Source organism: Myxine glutinosa, chromosome 5 (assembly GCF_964187855.1).
Source record: "Myxine glutinosa chromosome 5, kmMyxGlut1.1, whole genome shotgun sequence".
Lineage (NCBI taxonomy): Eukaryota > Metazoa > Chordata > Myxini > Myxiniformes > Myxinidae > Myxine > Myxine glutinosa.
In genome coordinates, this window is record NC_136265.1 from 106,096,248 (window position 1) to 106,115,812 (window position 19,565).

The window sequence follows — 19,565 nt, forward strand, 5'->3', positions numbered from 1 at the left end:
GCGTTGAAACAAAAAACAAACTTTAACAAACGTTCCATATTACATGGTGAAGAAGAAGCCCTAACATGTGGTTAAAAAAAAAACTTTACTTTAACAAACGTTTCGGTATTACATGAAGAAGAAGAATCCGTAACTTGACGTTAAAACAAACAAAAAAAAACTTTTACTTAAACGTTTCGGTATTACATGATGAAGAAGAAGCCGTAACTTACAGTGAAAAAAAAACAAAAAAACTTTACTTTAACAAACGTTTCGGTATTACATGATGAAGAAGAAGCCGTAACTTACAGTGAAAAAAAAGAAAAAAACTTTACTTTAACAAACGTTTCGGTATTACATGATGAAGAAGAAGCCGTAACTTACAGTGAAAAGAAAAACAAAAAAAACTTTACTTTAACAAACGTCACGTGAAGGGAGTTGTAAAAGTTTTTAAAAGGTGGTTTAAAGTTTATTAAAGATAGTTTAGAGTTAGTGTTAAAAAAAAGTTTTTGCTTGACAAAAGGCCGCAGGCGGACTTGGACAGTTTGAATTTTCAAGGTGTCAGTTTTGGGGGTCCTTGGCAGGTAAGGCATGGGGCCAATGAAACAGGGACAGGTACAAGGTGTGAGTGCGAGTGGTGCCCGGAGCAGACAAAGGACGGCGAGACCCGTGGATTGTCGAGTCCAGCTGATCCTGGTGGGAGATCGAGGTGTGGGCAAGACGAGCTTATTGGAGACGTTCACCGGAGGAGAATTTAGCGAGAACTGCAAGTCTACTGTTGGTAGGTGAGGGAGGGGCGGTCCGTGAGGAGTGGTGGTCCGCGAGGGGCGGTGGGAGTGGTGGTCCGCGAGGGGCGGTGGGAGTGGTGGTCCGCGAGGGGCGGTGGGAGTGGTGGTCCATGAGGGGTGGTGAGAGCAGTGGTCCGTGAGGGGCGGTGAGAGTGAGGGGTGGTGAGAGTGATGGTCCATGAGGGGTGGTGGTCCATGAGGGGCGGTGGGAGTGGTGGTCCATGAGAGTGGTGGTCCGTGGGAGTGGTGGTCCGTGAGGGGCGGTGAGAGTGATGGTCCGTGAGAGTGGTGGTCCGTGAAGGGCGGTGAGAGTGGTGGTCCGTGAGGGGTGGTGGGAGCAGTGGTCCGTGAGGGGCGGTGAGAGTGAGGGGCGGTGAGAGTGAGGGGCGGTGAGAGTGAGGGGTGGTGAGAGTGATGGTCCATGAGGGGCGGTGGGAGTGGTGGTCCATGACGGGTGGTGAGAGCAGTGGTCCGTGAGGGGTGGTGAGAGTGATGGTCCATGAGGGGTGGTGGTCCGTGAGGGGCGGTGAGAGTGAGGGGTGGTGAGAGTGATGGTCCATGAGGGGCGGTGGGAGTGGTGGTCCATGAGGGGTGGTGAGAGCAGTGGTCCGTGAGGGGCGGTGAGAGTGATGGTCCATGAGGGGTGATGGTCCATGAGGGGCGGTGAGAGTGATGGTCCATGAGGGGCGGTGAGAGTGATGGTCCATGAGGGGCGGTGAGAGTGATGGTCCATGAGGGGTGGTGGTCCGTGAGGGGCGGTGAGAGTGATGGTCCATGAGGGGTGGTGGTCCATGAGGGGCGGTGGAAGTGGTGGCCATAAGTGGTACACCACTCTTTTCAATAAGTTTCATTAACGGCTTTCTAAGTAAAATGACCATACGTCATCCGTCGTAGTTTGATTTTAACTGTGAACGTTGCTCACTAATGTTCCCCCTGAATTTGAACGTAATGGAGGCCTCACTGACATAAGGTGTTTAACATCACATTTCCACCATCGTTCCTCCCACGGAAATTGATTTTGTTCCATGAATATATTTGTGAACAAATATGGTCAAACATTTGAACCCCCTCCCCCTTTATTTTGAACCCCCTCTCCCTTTATTTTGAACCCCTCTCCCTTTCTTTTGAACCCACTCTCCCTTTATTTTGAACCCCCTCTCCCTTTATTTTGAACCCCCTCTCCCTTTATTTTGAACCTCCTCCCTTTATTTTGAACCCCTCTCCCTTTATTTTGAACCCCTCTCCCTTTATTTTGAACCCCTCTCCCTTTATTTTGAACCCCTCTCCCTTTCTTTTGAACCCACTCTCCCTTTATTTTGAACCCACTCTCCCTTTATTTTGAACCCCCTCTCCCTTTATTTTGAACCCCTCTCCCTTTATTTTGAACCCCTCTCCCTTTCTTTTGAACCCACTCTCCCTTTATTTTGAACCCACTCTCCCTTTATTTTGAACCCACTCTCCCTTTATTTTGAACCCCCTCTCCCTTTATTTTGAACCTCCTCTCCCTTTATTTTGAACCCCTCTCCCTTTATTTTGAACCCCTCTCCCTTTCTTTTGAACCCCTCTCCCTTTCTTTTGAACCCCTCTCCCTTTATTTTGAACCCCTCTCCCTTTATTTTGAACCCCTCTCCCTTTATTTTGAACCCCTCTCCCTTTCTTTTGAACCCCTCTCCCTTTCTTTTGAACCCCTCTCCCTTTATTTTGAACCCCTCTCCCTTTATTTTGAACCCCTCTCCCTTTATTTTGAACCCCTCTCCCTTTCTTTTGAACCCCCTCTCCCTTTCTTTTGAACCCCCTCTCCCTTTCTTTTGAACCTCCTCTCCCTTTCTTTTGAACCCCTCTCCCTTTCTTTTGAACCTCCTCTCCCTTTATTTTGAACCCCTCTCCCTTTATTTTGAACCCCCTCTCCCTTTATTTTGAACCTCCTCTCCCTTTATTTTGAACCTCCGCTCCCTTTATTTTGAACCCCCGCTCCCTTTATTTTGAACCCCCTCTCCCTTTATTTTGAACCCCCTCTCCCTTTATTTTGAACCCCCTCTCCCTTTATTTTGAACCCCCTCTCCCTTTATTTTGAACCCCCTCTCCCTTTATTTTGAACCCCCTCTCCCTTTATTTTGAACCCCCTCTCCCTTTATTTTGAACCCCCTCTCCCTTTATTTTGAACCCCTCTCCCTTTATTTTGAACCCCGCTCCCTTTATTTTGAACCCCCGCTCCCTTTATTTTGAACCCCCTGTCCCTTTATTTTGAACCCACTCTCCCTTTATTTTGAACCCACTCTCCCTTTATTTTGAACCCCCTCTCCCTTTATTTTGAACCTCCTCTCCCTTTATTTTGAACCCCCTCTCCCTTTATTTTGAACCCCCTCTCCCTTTATTTTGAACCCCCTCTCCCTTTATTTTGAACCCCCTCTCCCTTTATTTTGAACCCCCTCTCCCCTTATTTTGAACCCCCTCTCCCTTTATTTTGAACCTCCTCTCCCTTTATTTTGAACCCCCTGTCCCTTTATTTTGAACCCCCTCTCCCTTTATTTTGAACCCCCTCTCCCTTTATTTTGAACCCCCTCTCCCTTTATTTTGAACCCCCTCTCCCTTTATTTTGAACCCCCTCTCCCTTTATTTTGAACCCCCTCTCCCTTTATTTTGAACCCCCTCTCCCTTTATTTTGAACCCCCTCTCCCTTTATTTTGAACCCCCTCTCCCCTTATTTTGAACCCCCTCTCCCTTTATTTTGAACCCCCTCTCCCTTTATTTTGAACCCCCTCTCCCTTTATTTTGAACCCCCTCTCCCTTTCTTTTGAACCCCATCTCTCTTTCTTTCTTTTGAACCACCTCTTTCTTTCTTTTGAACCACCTCTCTTTCTTTCTTTTGAACTCCCTCTGTCTTTCTTTCTTTTGAACCCCCTCCCTCTTTCTTTTTAACCTCCTACCTCCCTCTTTCTTTCTAACCTCCCTGCCTCTTTCTTTCTTTTCAACCTCCTCCCTCTTTCTTTCTTTTCAACCTCCTCCCTCCCTCTTTCTTTCTTTTAAACCCCCTCCCTTTTTTTTTTTTTTTGTCCTTCCCTCCCGTAGCTCCATCCATACTCCTTTACCTTACTCATCTCCCCATTACTCCCACCTTTGCTCCCTCCTTTCACTTTATTTTCTCAACTCTCCCCTCGATCATATCCTGTGAGTACATAGTAAATAGACAACCTATTCAAGAGAGAGATCTTTGAAATTGGACGATGTGCAATGTTAATGTTCGTATCAAATATTGCACCGTTTTGTTACGTCAGAGTATAAACTGCACCTCGTAAGTAGGTCCAAGGGCTAGTACCTCGTAAGTAGGTCCAAGGGCTAGTACCTCGTAAGTAGGTCCAAGGGCTAGTACCTCGTAAGTAGGTCCAAGGGCTAGTACCTCGTAAGTAGGTCCAAGGGCTTTTACCTCGTAAGTAGGGTAATACTCTCTTTCATGGATATGAATGTGTGGTAACCCAGCATGGTGATTTCCCTGCAGGTGGTGGTGGTGGTGGTGGTGGTGGTGTTTGCATGAGCCATAATATTCATACATATTGATTTCTATAACTTTTACTAAAACTTAAACTAAAACGTTTTACTGGGTTCAGGGTTCCACGGGTTCAGCTTATGAAACCTCTACTAAACCCTCAACCAAAACCTCCGCCATGTTTTTTATAATGCTATTTTTGTAACATGTACAGTATTGAGGCTCGTACAACAGGGGCCAATGGATCGACAAACAAAATGGGGAAACAGTGGGACGACAACAAACGTAGGCACCACAGTGTACAGTGTGGGGAGAGCAGGAGAAGGGTGGTGATGGAGACTTAGCAGGTGTAGTAAAGCTTAGTAGTTGGAAATGGCTGAAACCATGAGATGATTGGGCAACAGACTTGACATCCCACCGGGAAGAGCTGAGGAAAACGGACCTTTTTCTGTTAGGAATAGTTCGGGCCAAGTGTCTCGGGAAGATGGTTCCACAAGCAAGAAGAGAGGGATTTGAAATAATATAGGTGAGCATCGAGTTTTGGCTTCAGGAAGGTGACAAGGAACTGGTTTCTGGTGGAATGTGTTTGACCCAGGAGGGGGGCAGGTGCTATGTAGAGGTGAGAGGTCAGCAAGAGCGCAACAACCATTACGGGTTCAGCTTGCAAAGACGAAGAGATAGAAAAAGTTGTGCTGCCATGATAAAATGGACGGTCAAACTCGAGAGGATAGTGGTGGTTTGGAAAAGTGGGAGAAAAGGGAAACAGAATCGTGCAGGTGAGCAGTAAGTCTCCATGTTGTAAGGGGTCACTCGAACTTGTCAGCTTGTGGTGTCTACTTCCTATGACTGTCCGATGGGCCCTCGGGTATCACCAATTAAGGATCTGCCGTTGGTTCCTTCATGCGTATGCCGGTAGTGGGTTTAAGGGGTTTTGTGTTGTTGTAATTGATCAATTACTTCCTTATAACTTCCCTCCCTGTGCCATTATTGCCGTTGTTAAACCTGATTTGGTCTCGAGAAGGGTTGGGGGGGGGGGGATTGGGGGGGGGGGGTGGTCTATTCTGGGTGTCAGGTTGATCGCTTGTCAATTCAGGACGATTGATCGCGGTCTCCGCATCATGTGGCCTTCAGGGTTGCTCGGCCTTATTAGATCAAGGCACGTGACGCCTATCGGTGTTACACTCATCCTGTTTGGGGACCCCAATCTGCACGGTAACGTGGGTTTGACGCAAGGATACCACAGTGAGTCTTCAAAGTGGTTGACTGTCGTGGTCGCTTTGACGTGACCCGCCAGACTCTTACCGTGCAACCGGACAACAAATGCAACAATAGTGTAGGTGAGCAGAAAGCCTCCATGTTGGAAGAGGTTACTCGAAAAATGCATGTGTCCAGGAAGGAAGTCCGCACTCAAATCACTCGTCCAACAGTTCCAAGTACACAACCGATGACTTTAACTCTGGCAGTCTTGGCAGCTTCTACCCTGCCGCCATTTTCCATTGTTTGGCAAGATCCGCTGATGACTCGATGGAGAGGATTATTAACCCAATACAACCCCGGGTTGGCCTGTTTGAAATTCCCACACAAGTGCGGGGCTCATGATGGTTACAGTTTGTGATCCCATACGTTTCATACGTCCATCGTCTAACGGATCTCACACTTCATCTAAACCTACGTCCGTGTGCTGCATCTTATTTTAAAGTGTTTGTACTACCACTTTTTGAGGTGCCGACTTCTTTCCTGGAAGTCCTTGGTGTCCTTGCGTTTTATACCTATCCTGCCCCCCCCCCCCCCCGCCCCTCTCCCTCCCACACATCTCCCGATGTCCCGGCTCTCAAATGTTGTGTTTGTGTGCTTCCTCCCCTTCTCTCCCCATCTTGTCGACCACTCCCCTTTTTATATACTTTGTTTGCTTGTTTGTTCGATTTGTTTGTTTGATAAATGTTAGCTCTTTCACGAGCCTCGACTCTGTATTTAAGAAAAAAAACAAAAAAAAAAACACCAAGAGGCCCCAAATTTTGGGTGGGAATACTTCAGAATCTGGACAAGGATTTAAGCTACCCACCCACCTGCACAACACCTCTCCCTTCTCCCACAAGGAAATTCTCTGTACGTTTGTTTAGGTCTGAAAATCGTGGAAAAACTAGAACGGCACTCTTCGACTTCTCGACGTCGACCGATATGTCTCTGCCCACATTATTACATCATAAAAATACTTGGAGCAAGTTTTAAATCCCATCAGCTATTCTCAAGTATTACATGTTTACCTGACTCTTGGCTCATCACTTGACCAGCCCAGTTTTTCTGTCGACGAAATAGGAATATCATATCAATTGTGATACACTTCCTCCCGCCCATGGTCCACTGAAGCGTGTGGTGATGCAGTTTCCTTGAAACAACTTGCCTCATCTTTCTGGAAGGCAAATCCAACCAAAGGCAACGTCGGATCATTCCACGAGGCCCGCAACAAGTGTGTGTCCACTCTCAGGAGAACCAGAAAATGTCTCGCCAACCTCAAGTCTCAAGAATGAACTTTCAAACTTGTCTCCACCTGGTGGTGCCTTGTCAAGTCTGTCTCCAGAGTATGCTCCCGTCCAGGCACCTTTTCCTGTCTTCAAACGGCACCACAGCCGACTCTGCTCGTGAGAGGGCCGGATGCCTCAATTCTGTGTTTCCACCAAATATTGTCCACAACCGATCACTCTCTGTACCCACTCTTCCCCGGCGTACCCAACTGCTCCCAGACATTTCTGGCGACCCTGAACTCCGATGCTGCAACTGGCCCGGAAGGCATCAGTACACGTGTCTTAAAAACCTGCACTTGCACATCCTCTTTCTGCCCTTTTCACCCTATCTTTTACCACAGGTTACCTCCCAACACCTTGGAAATCGGCCAACATCACTGCCTTGCATAAAAAAGGTACAACAACCGATCCCCCTTAACTACCGACCTATCGCCTTACTTCCAATCCTCGGCACGGTCGTATAATCCATCGCAGTCGACATCAAATCTTTACCTTTCTTGCTTGGCCTGATCTGAGATCGTCAATTCGGATTCACACCTCGTAACTACCTTCGACGTGCCACTTATGCTCCTCCAACAATGGATGGAGGAGTTCAATCTCAGACACGAGATCAGGGCTGTCTCTCTCGACATGTATCGGGCATGCGACAGTCTGGCACCTCGCCTTGCTCTCCACAATCTCTGCCTATGGCATCCAAATCTAACTCCACTTATGGATTACTGACTTCCTCCACTCTCATAGCCAACAGGTGGAAATCAACAGGATCCCCTCTCATCTCCTCTCCCTGGCAAAGCTCAAGTGCCCCAAGGCAGTGCCTTGGGCCCAGTCCTCTTCTTCATCAATGATCCTTCTGGCACTCTGTAAAGTTCTCTATCTCTATTTGCCGATGATTCCATCCTTTTCCGTGACATCCGTCATCCTTCTGATATGCCTGCTGCAACCTCTTCCCTCTCTGCAGACCTTGTTGGAATCGTGAACTGGTGTAAGCACCTGGAATATGTTTTTCAATCCTGACAAATCTTACACTCTCTCTTTGTCTCTCCGAAGAGACCGTCTGCTGAACCTTTCCATCTACTTCCGAAACAATCCTCTCGAAGAAGTTCAGTCACTCAAACTTTGGGGCCTCACTATTAGTCATTGTCCTTCTTGGGCACACCACATATCCAAGTTTGTCACCAAACACTACCTGGGCATCCCTCGTCATGCAGTCTTTTCTTGGCACAACTCAATGTTTATCTACCTACAATGCTTTCATTTTCAGTTTGATGGAGTGCTGCTCTCCTTTCTGGGCTGCCCCCCTGACCCACACCTCACTCGGCTTCAAGCCATGGAAACCAAGGCCTTCTCAATCATTGGCTGTTCCCACCACCCCACCCCAGGTTTCTGTGGGGGGTGGGGGGGGGGGGGGGGGAGACACGATCTGCTCGTAACCTCCTTGTGGTGAAACTCCCAAAATCCAGACCTACTGCTCACCTCTATTTCCTCCTTCTATCCCCACTTGTGAAAACAATGTCCACGGTCTCTTCAATCTCATTCATCCTTCCAGGGCCTCAAGACAGCTGTTCACCATCATCTCAGGTGGTATCCCCCATCCACAGGTTTCATCTTTTCTACCCCCATCAACCATCCCCAATCCCAGCTCTTTCCTTCAACTTCTGTGATGGAGAGTTTGCCGCTGTATCCATCTTGGGCACCCTATGTGTCCTCCCCTTGCTCTCATTCTTTATGATATTTATTTATTTTAGTACATTTTTTATTTATTTATTATTATTTTTATTTATTTATTATATTATCTATAATTATATTATTTTATTTATTATATTATTTAATAAAAATCATTTATTTTTTCTCATTGTTTTTTTTTATTCAATTTTTTATTTATTTATTTTTGAAGATTGTCATGGGGACCGCAAGGCTAACCCCCGCTCTAGCAGGGAAAATGGCCTTAAAATGCGGTGTTTGTTGTTAAAAAAAATTATTATTATATTATTTTGAATTATATAAAAAAAATTATTATATTATTTAATAACTATTTCTTTTTTATTTATTCAATTATTTATTATTTTTTATTTATTATATTATTTATAATTATATAATTTTATTTACTATTATTTTTAATTCCCCCCCCCCCCCCCCCCCTCAAAGTCTCCCTCTGTTTTCTCCTTCAACCCGCTCCGCACGAATGTGCTCGTTGGCTTCACGAACAATCGCCCGGGATTTGCATGGATGAACCGCTCTGTGCATGGCTCGTTGCTTCCTGTACTACCTGCCACTGCATAAATGACGAGTGAGGTGTTCATCTGTTTGTGCAGGTGTAGACTTCAAAATCAGGACGATAGATGTTGGAGACAAGAAAATCAGGCTTCAGATCTGGTGAGTTTTGATTTTGATTTTGATCAAGTGTTGTTGTTTACGTCGATGCAAAATCAAACGTTTCACGTTTTCTTTGCTTCTTCTTCTTCGGGTTATACGAGGATGGTTCTTGTGGAAATCGCCCCTGTGTTGATGTTTACCGAAATGCATGCCATGCCATGTAGAAATGGCTTCTAGTTGTAATGGTTGGACCAATAGAGCTGATGGTGAAAAATAGCATTGTTTTTGACTGGGGTTATTTTTGGGAAAGGGAGTGGATAACCTTCCCTGGAAGGTCACCTGGTCAGCATCCAATCTGGGTCGAGTGAAGGTCCACGTCCACGAAGACCATCTTGTACGAATGAGACGTACTTCTCCACCATTTGTAGAACTGTCTTCCAGGGGCCGTTCAATCTCGCCCTCCAAGGTTTCGAGCAGATCGTGAACCACCATCTTGTCGTCCGCCGGCCCTACTCATTACCTTTTCTACCCCATTAACCCAACTGAACAAACCCTCTTATTTGCAGCTTCCTGCTTCGTTCCCCTTTTCTCTCTCATCGTCCTGCTCGTTCATTCCCTTCGTTGTTTCAGCCAACTGTGACACTACTACCCCCACTGTCACTACGTTACCTTTTATGCATCTGTCACCTTGTTTTTACCTGGCCCTATATCTGGTATGGAAGACAATATTCTGCTAGCATTTGAGTTTTCTACAATGTGTAAACGTGTAGCTCTCAGAAAAAAATCACCCTCGTAACCTCCCTCCTCCTCACCCCCATTGACAACTCCCCGACCCCTCTTGGCCTTCTCTGCCTCCCTTGCCTTAACGATGTGAAGGGGACGTGGATTAAGATCAGAAGAACTAATGTCAGCAACCGGATCGTGTAATTTATCCAGTCAGATCGTGAGCTCTGGCATGGAAACTACATCGGGCCGTCGATGCCGTTTTTCTTTCCAGGGATACCGCCGGACAGGAGCGTTTCAACAGCATAACGTCTGCGTACTACCGTAACGCCAAGGGAATCCTGATCGTGTATGACCTCACGAAGCGCGAGACGTTCGAAGATCTGGGCAAGTGGATGAAAATGGTCGACAAGGTTGATAACAGCTTGCCAGCTTGAAGCCATTTTTGTGAAATGAACAAGTGCACCGTGAACTTACATGATGGTCGCTGTTTTGAATCCAAACCTTTAGTACGCATCGGAGGATGCTGACCTATTGCTGGTCGGGAACAAGTTGGATCGGGAAACGGAGCGGGAGGTGCGGCGTGACGAGGGCGAACAGGTGAGCATGGTTGCCCTTGTGTATATATATATTTTCCCCCCTTTCAGCTTCCTTATCTCTCATGACTTTTAATCTAAAAAGAACAAGGAAAAGAGCAATCGGAGATTGCAAACCCTCGCCAGGATGCATTTTCAGTGGTTTTTAAGGCTTTTGTTAAAACAAATATGGCGGCCGAACCACGTAACCGATGACGTCATTATTTTTTTTCTAAACTAATTTATTCCTAGATTATGCTCAAGAATTTTAATTTTGATCAGATGAAGTTTTATACTTGTCGAATTATGACGTCATACTGGAGGCACCTATGACATCATCATTAACATATTTTATTCCCCATGGAGAGTTCTTTACAATGAGCCATGTCTCAATTTTTTCTATTCAGCCCTTTCGGAGATATAGAGGTGCAACGTTTTTCGGTTTTCCAAGATGGCGGCTGAACCACGTGACCGATGACGTCATCAGTATTATTTTTTTCTCCACCAGTTTATGCCGACATGGCGCTCAAGAAATTTCATCTTGATTGCATGGTTTTGTACTTGTCGAATTATGACGTCATAATGGAGGCACCTATGACATCATGAACATATTTTATTCCCCATGGAGAGTTCTTTGCAATGAGCCACGTGTCATTTTTTTTCTATTCAGCGCTTTTGGAGATGTAGAGATGCAAACTTTTTCGGTTTTTCCAAGATGGCGACCGAACCACGTGACCGATGGTCATAATTATCATTTAAAAATTCTACAGGTGGAGTTGCACCTATGGTGAAAATTTCCTGTCAATCGGACCAACGGTTGCAGAGAAAATCGTATTTATTCTGTGCGGACAAACAGACAAACGGACTCAAATGCAATACCCTCTCCTCTGGCGAGGGTAATAAAGCCTTAGTTTGGTTTCTTTGTCTACGTGAAAATAATCAAATCTTAGTTTTGTGGTTTTTATGTCGTCACCAATGGGACTCGACACTTTAACAAGTTGATGCATAAAATTTTACTTTGATTGGAGTAACTAAATCTCTTGTTAACGACTTCAAACCACACATCCTTACCACTTCACATGCAGATAACTGGATAACAAAAACATTCTCATGAGAGCGAGAAGGAAGGACGGAGTGGACGTTGGGAGGATTTTTTTTTGGTATTTTTTGTTTTTTGATTAATCAATTAATTGATTAGTTATAATTATTATCGATTAATTAAGTACTTATTTATTTCCTTTCTCGTCTGAGCATTATCTCGGGCACCTTTTGAGCTAGGAAGGTGATATTTGGACGTGACGATGACCGTGATTTGGCTGTGAAGGCTATTTTTGATTTATTAATTAATAGATTAATTATTCGATTAATGACTGTTTTTTTTTTTAAGCTACAGATTTGGATAATATGGTGGTGGTTTAGGTATGCTATTAGCCAATTGATTAATAAATTAATTATTTTACGATTATTTTTTTAAAATTTCATTATTAATCACTTATTTATTGAGGAAGCTGATATTTGGACACAACAGTAACCAAGTGATGTGGCTATAAAGGATATTTTTGATTTATTGATTCATCAATGAATTGATTTATTATTTATTGATTAGTCAATTAATCGATTAATTATTTTATTAATCAAAAAAAATCCATGTTTACGATTATTGGCTTATTTAATTTTCAAAAAGTTACAGCGTTGGATGAAACACTAGTGGTCGAGGTATGTTATTAGCCAATTGATTAAGAAATTATTTTATGATTATTATTTATTTATTTGAATTACGCAATTAATCAATCAATTATTGTACATCTCTCCCTCCCAATACCGTCCCTATGTGCTGCACATTGCCGGGCGCCGAAGGCTCTCCAGCAATGCTGCGCTGGAGGATGTTGTTTATTTATTTGGCATGCAGGCGGTGTACTTTGAATGTATCTGTACTTTTTTTCTTGTTCTTCTTCTTTTTCTGGAATTGTTTCTTTGAGTTGCATCATTCTGCAAAATCTCAACTTTGTAGCCAACCAAGAAAGTATTAAACATCTGAGTCGGTCAGTGTTAGACTTGTAATACGTTTTATATATAAGCATATATGCCTTTCGCCATGGTTCCGTTCACATTGTATTTGTTGGGGATATGCCCCACTATCAAAACCCATGAACTCTCGGCACAACTTGGAGACATCTTAGCATTGGATTAAAACCGGGTCTGCATTCACGATTTGTCTTCAACCTTGAATTGTGAATCTTTGATGGGAGAGGCGGGTTAGGGGGGGATGTAAGGAGGGGGTGGGGGGTGGAAGGAAGGAGGGTGGGGGGGGGGGGGGGAGAGAGGACGATGACGACAACAAAAAGTGGTGCAAGTACGTCGCTATTGTAATTGAGGAGTGTGGGAGAAAAGAAACACCTTAAGAGGAGATTGGAGTAAAGAAAGCGAAGGGTGGGCAAACGTTCGGCCATTTTGGTACATAATCACCAGGTGAAATGAATCACATCCTCTGAGTGAGAACGGAGTTTGAGAGAGTCGCGCTGTGGGTTCTTGTGAGGCAGTTGGCTTCATTGCGGTAGGGGCGAAGACAAGACACCAGCGCTCCGAGAGCCTAGCGTGGCTCGGGGGAGACCATGGGCGACACCCCGATATACCTATTTCCGTGTGCAGCAGCCAGGGCAGCAGTGTGCCTAGCTCAACGTGGAGGGAGGTTCAATCTTGCGGCTTCGCCCCATCTTGAGGCTGGGGAACTCGCCCCCATCACTGCTGCATCAGTTGTGGTTGGGCCTGGGATGGAGCTCTGGACAGAGGCATGCAGTGTTTAGGTAAATTGGGGAGAATCTCATGGAGTGAAATACAGGCCTGAGGAGCTTGAATCTTCTTCATCTCGGTTGGTGTCTGGTATTAACTTGGTAACAAGAAGTTGCCTTATTTTTGAGTGGCAAATCTCATCTGGCTTCTTGTGGACATATTTCATACTGATAAGGTTGAACAGGTATATTAGTAACTATGGCACCTCCAGTTACTCATGATGAGGGAAGATAGCTAAACCAAAGAATCCGAGACCCAAGACCACTTGTGAATCTTGTAAGAAGCTCAGATCTTGATAGGTATTCACGCGAAGATGTCAGGGATGATCAATATAAATGTGTTCAAGCAAATGGAGATCTGTTGCATTGGTTTTGTGAAGCATGGAACCCAAAAGTGGTGGAAGGCCTACTTCCTGTCCAGAAAATGGAGAGACAAATTACACTTGAAGTCAAATTAGAATGTTTATCAGAGAAGTTCAGTAAGACAGCTAACATTAAAGAAGCTTACACAGCAAAGTTGAAGCAGATAAAATCACAGACTGGTCAAACAAGTGGAACATGTCTTTCAATCCTGACGAATCTCACACTCTCACTTTGTCTCTCCATGAAGACCGTCTGGACAACCCTCCAATCTACTTTCTCAACAATCCTCTCCAAGAAGTTCTGTCACACAAGCTTTTGGGTCTCACTATCTGCCATGATCTTTCTTGGGAAAACCACATTTCCATGCTGGCCTCCAAAGCCAGTTTCCGACTGGGCATCCTCCATCGTGCAAAGTCCTTCCTTCGCACACCTGAGCTCCTCACCACATACAAGGCTTTCATCCGCAGCTCAATGGAATACTGCTCTCCCCCTCTGGGCCGGTGCTCCTGCCTCACACCTAGCTCGGCTTCACGCTGTTGAAACCAAAGCTTTCAGAATCATTGGAACCCGCGATTGGAACCCGCGGGATTGGCTCCCGCGATGAAGCTAACTCCGAGGACCTTTCACTCACTCACCGCAGGCAGGTAGGTGGTCTTTCTGTCTTCGACAGACTCCTCTCCGGCCTAGGTCCCTGAGCTCTGTCTGTGCTCTGTCCCCCAAATATTCCTTCAGGTCCCACAAGATCTGCTAGTAACCCTCTCCTGGTGAAACTGCCAAAATCAAGACTCTCTGCTCTCCTTCACTCTTTCATTCCTCTTTTCTCCCGCCTCTGGAACAAACTCCCTCACTCTCTTCAATCCCACTCCACCCTCCAGGTCTTTAAAACAGCTGTTCATCACCATCTCTTATCTTACCCCATCCAAAACCTTGATCTTTTCTACCCCCCATTAATCCACCTCCTTCAAATTCGGTTTTCTTTCCTGAAAGTCCTTGTGGTGTCCATCTTGTTTATCCCGTGTAACCCACCCCAGCCCTCTCCCTTCCACAGATCTCCTGGTGTCCCTGTTCTCTACTGTTGTTGTGCTTCCCTCTCTCTCTCTCTCCCTCTTGTCTCCCGCTCTTTATTATATGTTCTACGTGTTTATGATTTATGTTTTAGCTCTTACACGAGCCTCGACTTTGTATTCAAAAATATATATATATTGTCACATGGCTTCACCACCTCATGGCTTTACGGACCGTGTTTTTTGTGTTTATATATATTTGAAGAAGAAGACGTTTTGGTCACATATATACATACATGCATGCATACATACATGCCTAACCCTATATGTTTGCTCCATTATAATAACATTTATTACTCCAAGTATGTGAATTGCAATAACTAACAACTGTTTGATGTACCAATACCTTGTTACCAAACATCGCTTCACTTGGGCTGAGCAGTGCAAACAAGGTGATGGTCTCAATGTTGAAGATTTTCGGTGCCAATCATCCATCTAATTTATTACTATATATCAAATGTTTGCTTTGGGCCCATTTTACCGAATTTACCACGCCCCGTTATTGTTGATTCCAGTTTGCCAGACAATATTGCGGGATGCGTTTTTGTGAATCGAGCGCGAAGGACAACAGCAATGTGGACGACCTGTTCCATCGACTTGTGGAAGACGTTGTCAGAAAGGTAGGTCTCTCTCGTCACTTCTGCTTTAAACGATTTGATGAATCTGCTGCTTTTGCTCTCACTTTGTGTTTGCTGTTTCATCGTCACTTGTTTGAGTTTGTCATTGGGATGACTTTCTCGTCATTTCCCTTTCTCTTCTGTTTTGCCCTTTATTGGAGGTACTTTCCCATAAAGTCAGTTATTAGTTTGCCGGGGTCTGACAATGGTGGAGAGGTAGCGCGCTTGCCTTTTGAGCTGTCTTGTCTGGGTTATATTCCCGATCCGGCTGTAAACGGCCTGATTGGAGTTTCACAGACCGGGTGTTGCATCACAAAGTGCTCTCGGTCCCTCAGATGGATGTTAAGCCAGGTGTCCCGTGTACTCACATTAGGTGGTGGGTGTTAAATATACCATGGTGTCCTCGTGGTAACCCGGAAAAATGATTTTTTTTTTGTCCAAATAACCTTTGCTCGAATGTTCGGCCTGGCTAGCTGATTCATGAAAGACGTGGGCCCAAGTATTCGGACTGACCCACAATGTGGGAATACCTGCGGCTGCTGTCATAGTCGTCGACATATTGCTTCTTCTATTTCCCTTTTCTTTTGCGAATACTTGTGGGTTTTTTTCTTTCGTCCTTTTGTTTACAAGTATCCATTTTGTTTTCCTAATGATGGTTCAAGTCTGAAACGGCGACATACCAAAAGGCCCCAAGTAATTTGATTTGATGGCAAACTACGTACATGTTGTGGTTCCGGCTTTGTTTAACTTTTTGCCTCGAGTAAGGAAGGCCCTCCATTCCCATCAACAAACATCACTGTTCAAAGAAAGTTGTTAACATAACCTTAACCACTGCACACTGCCTCTTTTTGGTGGTTGTATACATAACCATAACTACTGCACACTGCCTCTTGTTGGTTGTTGAAAACATAACCTGAACCACTGCACACTGCCTCTTTTTGGTGGTTGTATACATAACCATAACTACTGCACACTGCCTCTTGTTGGTTGTTGAAAACATAACCTTAACCACTGCACACTGCCTCTTTTTGGTGGTTGTATACATAACCTTAACCACTGCACACTGCCTCTTGTTGGTGGTTTTCATTTCCTTTTTAAGACTCAAGACGATGTGATAATACTCCTTGGAGGTCTTTGCACTTTATTGGAAGAAAAGGAAGTTCTTCCGTTATTGTGATTGCTGTTGTGCACGCGTGTGCGTAGATGCCACTGGAGCCGGCGTTTCCTCATGAGTTGAGCGCGAACTCTTTCTCTCTCCAGCAAGACCGCAATGCCTTCCCCGAGCACCCAAGCAACCCGCCGGCACGACGCTGCTGCTAGTGCATCTTTGAGGAGCACCATTCGTTCCGCTGCCCTGCAAGTCCGTCCGCTTTTTCCAACGTGACCACGCGTGATTATTTGCTTCGATAAAATGCGCACAATGGTCGTGTCCCCGCCTCGATATCCACCCCCATGGAACTCAAAATGATCTCACAGTGAAGGGTTCGCATAAAGGGCTGATTCACCCGGTTGTTGTTCACATTGCTGCATCGCACGTCATTCGCATTCTATGGTGTACCGTGGTAGTTTCGCAAGAGTGTATGAGAAATGCTCTGCTCTCTCATCGAACGCAATTCCTTCCGCAATGACACCCAATTTGGTAACCCATTATTCTGGAGCTCTTGTCTTGCACATGTGACCTGTCTAACTCCCTTTGACATCAGCACTCGTAAGGATTTGTTTTCTGGGCAAATGGTGTCCAGATTTAAACCCGTCCTTGGAGTCTGAGACGTTGGAGAGACGAGGAGGGGTGGGAATTGAAGGGGATTCCGATATGAGAAGTGATCAAATTCTCAGCAAATAGGCCGTCGTATGCTGCGTACTGTATTATTATTATTATTATTATCATCATCATTGATGGCATTGCTAGTGAGAAGTATGCTTGTTTTAATTTTATTTAAACTTTTATTTCAAACACCGTTGCTCGTCGTTTCAGCAACTTGCTGACATCTGCAATGAGACTTTATTTGGGGGTCGCGTTTGCAGCTTGAATCGGAGTATTTAGATTGAACCATCAGAATCCTCATCTGTAGGAGTTGTGAACTTTCAGGTTCGGTGAGAGCGACTTTTAACTGCACTCTGACGTCAGGTTTTGCTTTGTATATGCGTCAACTCACCTCCGAACTGCGTAGTCTGGGTTTGAATCTTAACCTGGCTGTAAACTGTCATCCTGGTGTTTCGCAAGCAGGTGGTGCGTCAGGGTGTGCCGTCCTTCGGATGGACGTTGAACCGCATGCCCTGTCTACCGACGTTAGTCTGTGGACGGCATTATCTTTATACGCTGCCCTGACACTGCTGGGAAGGCAATGGCAAACAACCCAGTGTAGGACCTTGGTAGGAAACTGCTTTGGCAGCTCCAATGCTTTGTAAAGACTACGGTACATATCGTAGTCATCGTATGCATCATCGTGTTTGTGTACAATTTATACCTTTGCTACCTGAGTTGACTTGTGGCCTAGGAATTGAAGGGCGCTCTGTTATTGTAGAGTTGAAATCTGTTATTGTCGAGTTGAAACTGTTATTGTCGAGTTGAAATCTGGTATTGTCGAGTTGAAATCTGGTATTGTCGAGTTGAAATCTGGTATTGTCGAGTTGAAATCTGGTATTGTCGAGTTGAAATCTGGTATTGTCGAGTTGAAATCTGGTATTGTCGAGTTGAAATCTGGTATTGTCGAGTTGAAATCTGGTATTGTAGAGTTGAAATCTGGTATTGTCGAGTTGAAATCTGGTATTGTCGAGTTGAAATCTGGTATTGTCGAGTTGAAATCTGTTGTTGTCGAGTTAATCTGTTGTTGTCGTCGAGTTGAAATCTGTCGTTGTCGAGTTGAAATCTGTCGTTGTCGAGTTGAAATCTGTCGTTGTCGAGTTGAAATCTGTCGTTGTCGAGTTGAAATCTGTCGTTGTCGAGTTGAAATCTGTCGTTGTCGAGTTCAAATCTGGTATTGTCGAGTTCAAATCTGGTATTGTCGAGTTCAAATCTGGTATTGTCGAGTTCAAATCTGGTATTGTCGAGTTCAAATCTGGTATTGTCGAGTTCAAATCTGGTATTGTCGAGTTCAAATCTGGTATTGTCGAGTTCAAATCTGGTATTGTCGAGTTCAAATCTGGTATTGTCGAGTTCAAATCTGGTATTGTCGAGTTCAAATCTGGTATTGTCGAGTTCAAATCTGGTATTGTCGAGTTCAAATCTGGTATTGTCGAGTTCAAATCTGGTATTGTCGAGTTCAAATCTGGTATTGTCGAGTTCAAATCTGGTATTGTCGAGTTCAAATCTGGTATCGTCGAGTTCAAATCTGGTATCGTCGAGTTCAAATCTGGTATCGTCGAGTTCAAATCTGGTATCGTCGAGTTCAAATCTGGTATCGTCGAGTTCAAATCTGGTATCGTCGAGTTCAAATCTGGTATCGTCGAGTTCAAATCTGGTATCGTCGAGTTCAAATCTGGTATCGTCGAGTTCAAATCTGGTATCGTCGAGTTCAAATCTGGTATCGTCGAGTTCAAATCTGGTATCGTCGAGTTCAAATCTGGTATCGTCGAGTTCAAATCTGGTATCGTCGAGTTCAAATCTGGTATCGTCGAGTTCAAATCTGGTATCGTCGAGTTCAAATCTGGTATCGTCGAGTTCAAATCTGGTATCGTCGAGTTCAAATCTGGTATCGTCGAGTTCAAATCTGGTATCGTCGAGTTCAAATCTGGTATCGTCGAGTTCAAATCTGGTATCGTCGAGTTCAAATCTGGTATCGTCGAGTTCAAATCTGGTATCGTCGAGTTGAAATCTGTTATCGTCGAGTTGAAATCTGTTATCGTCGAGTTGAAATCTGTTATCGTCGAGTTGAAATCTGTTATCGTCGAGTTGAAATCTGTTATCGTCGAGTTGAAATCTGTTATCGTCGAGTTGAAATCTGTTATCGTCGAGTTGAAATTTGGTATTGTTGAGTTGAAATCCGTTATCCTCGAGTTAACCGCCTTGACATGTAATTTAAGCAAAGTGTTTATGATGTCGTTTGGTGCAAAGTTTTCATCCGCTGAGGAATCTTGTATGAGTTGAGTTTATATCAAGTTTGTTAAAAGTTGTTTCGCAACTTTGAAGCTTTGCTGCCTTTTTTTTTGTTGTTGTTCCTCCCCCAACCTTGGCAATTTCAACTTGAATTAATTTGCTTTTGTCTGATCAATTCAGTCCCGAAGTTTTTGAATGTCAAAGATTACAGGCAGAAGGAGCTGGCGATTGAAATGCGGGCTTTTGTCTTTTACGACGAATTGTGCTGAACCACGGTTTGTAATAAAGGATTCAGTCATTTAGAACATGTGA

At 44.6% G+C, this 19,565-nt stretch overlaps 1 protein-coding gene across 1 annotated transcript; it reads left to right on the forward strand.

Annotated features, from left to right (window-relative positions):
• Positions 1–267: 267 nt before the first annotated feature.
• RAB12 (RAB12, member RAS oncogene family) lies at positions 268–19,565 on the forward strand. The gene is made up of 6 exons (XM_068116657.2): positions 268–760; positions 9,086–9,146; positions 10,084–10,222; positions 10,320–10,409; positions 15,116–15,220; positions 16,421–19,565. Exons 1-6 carry the CDS (start codon positions 571–573, stop codon positions 16,535–16,537), a joined length of 702 nt encoding a protein of 233 aa, XP_067972758.1. The 5' UTR covers positions 268–570; the 3' UTR covers positions 16,538–19,565.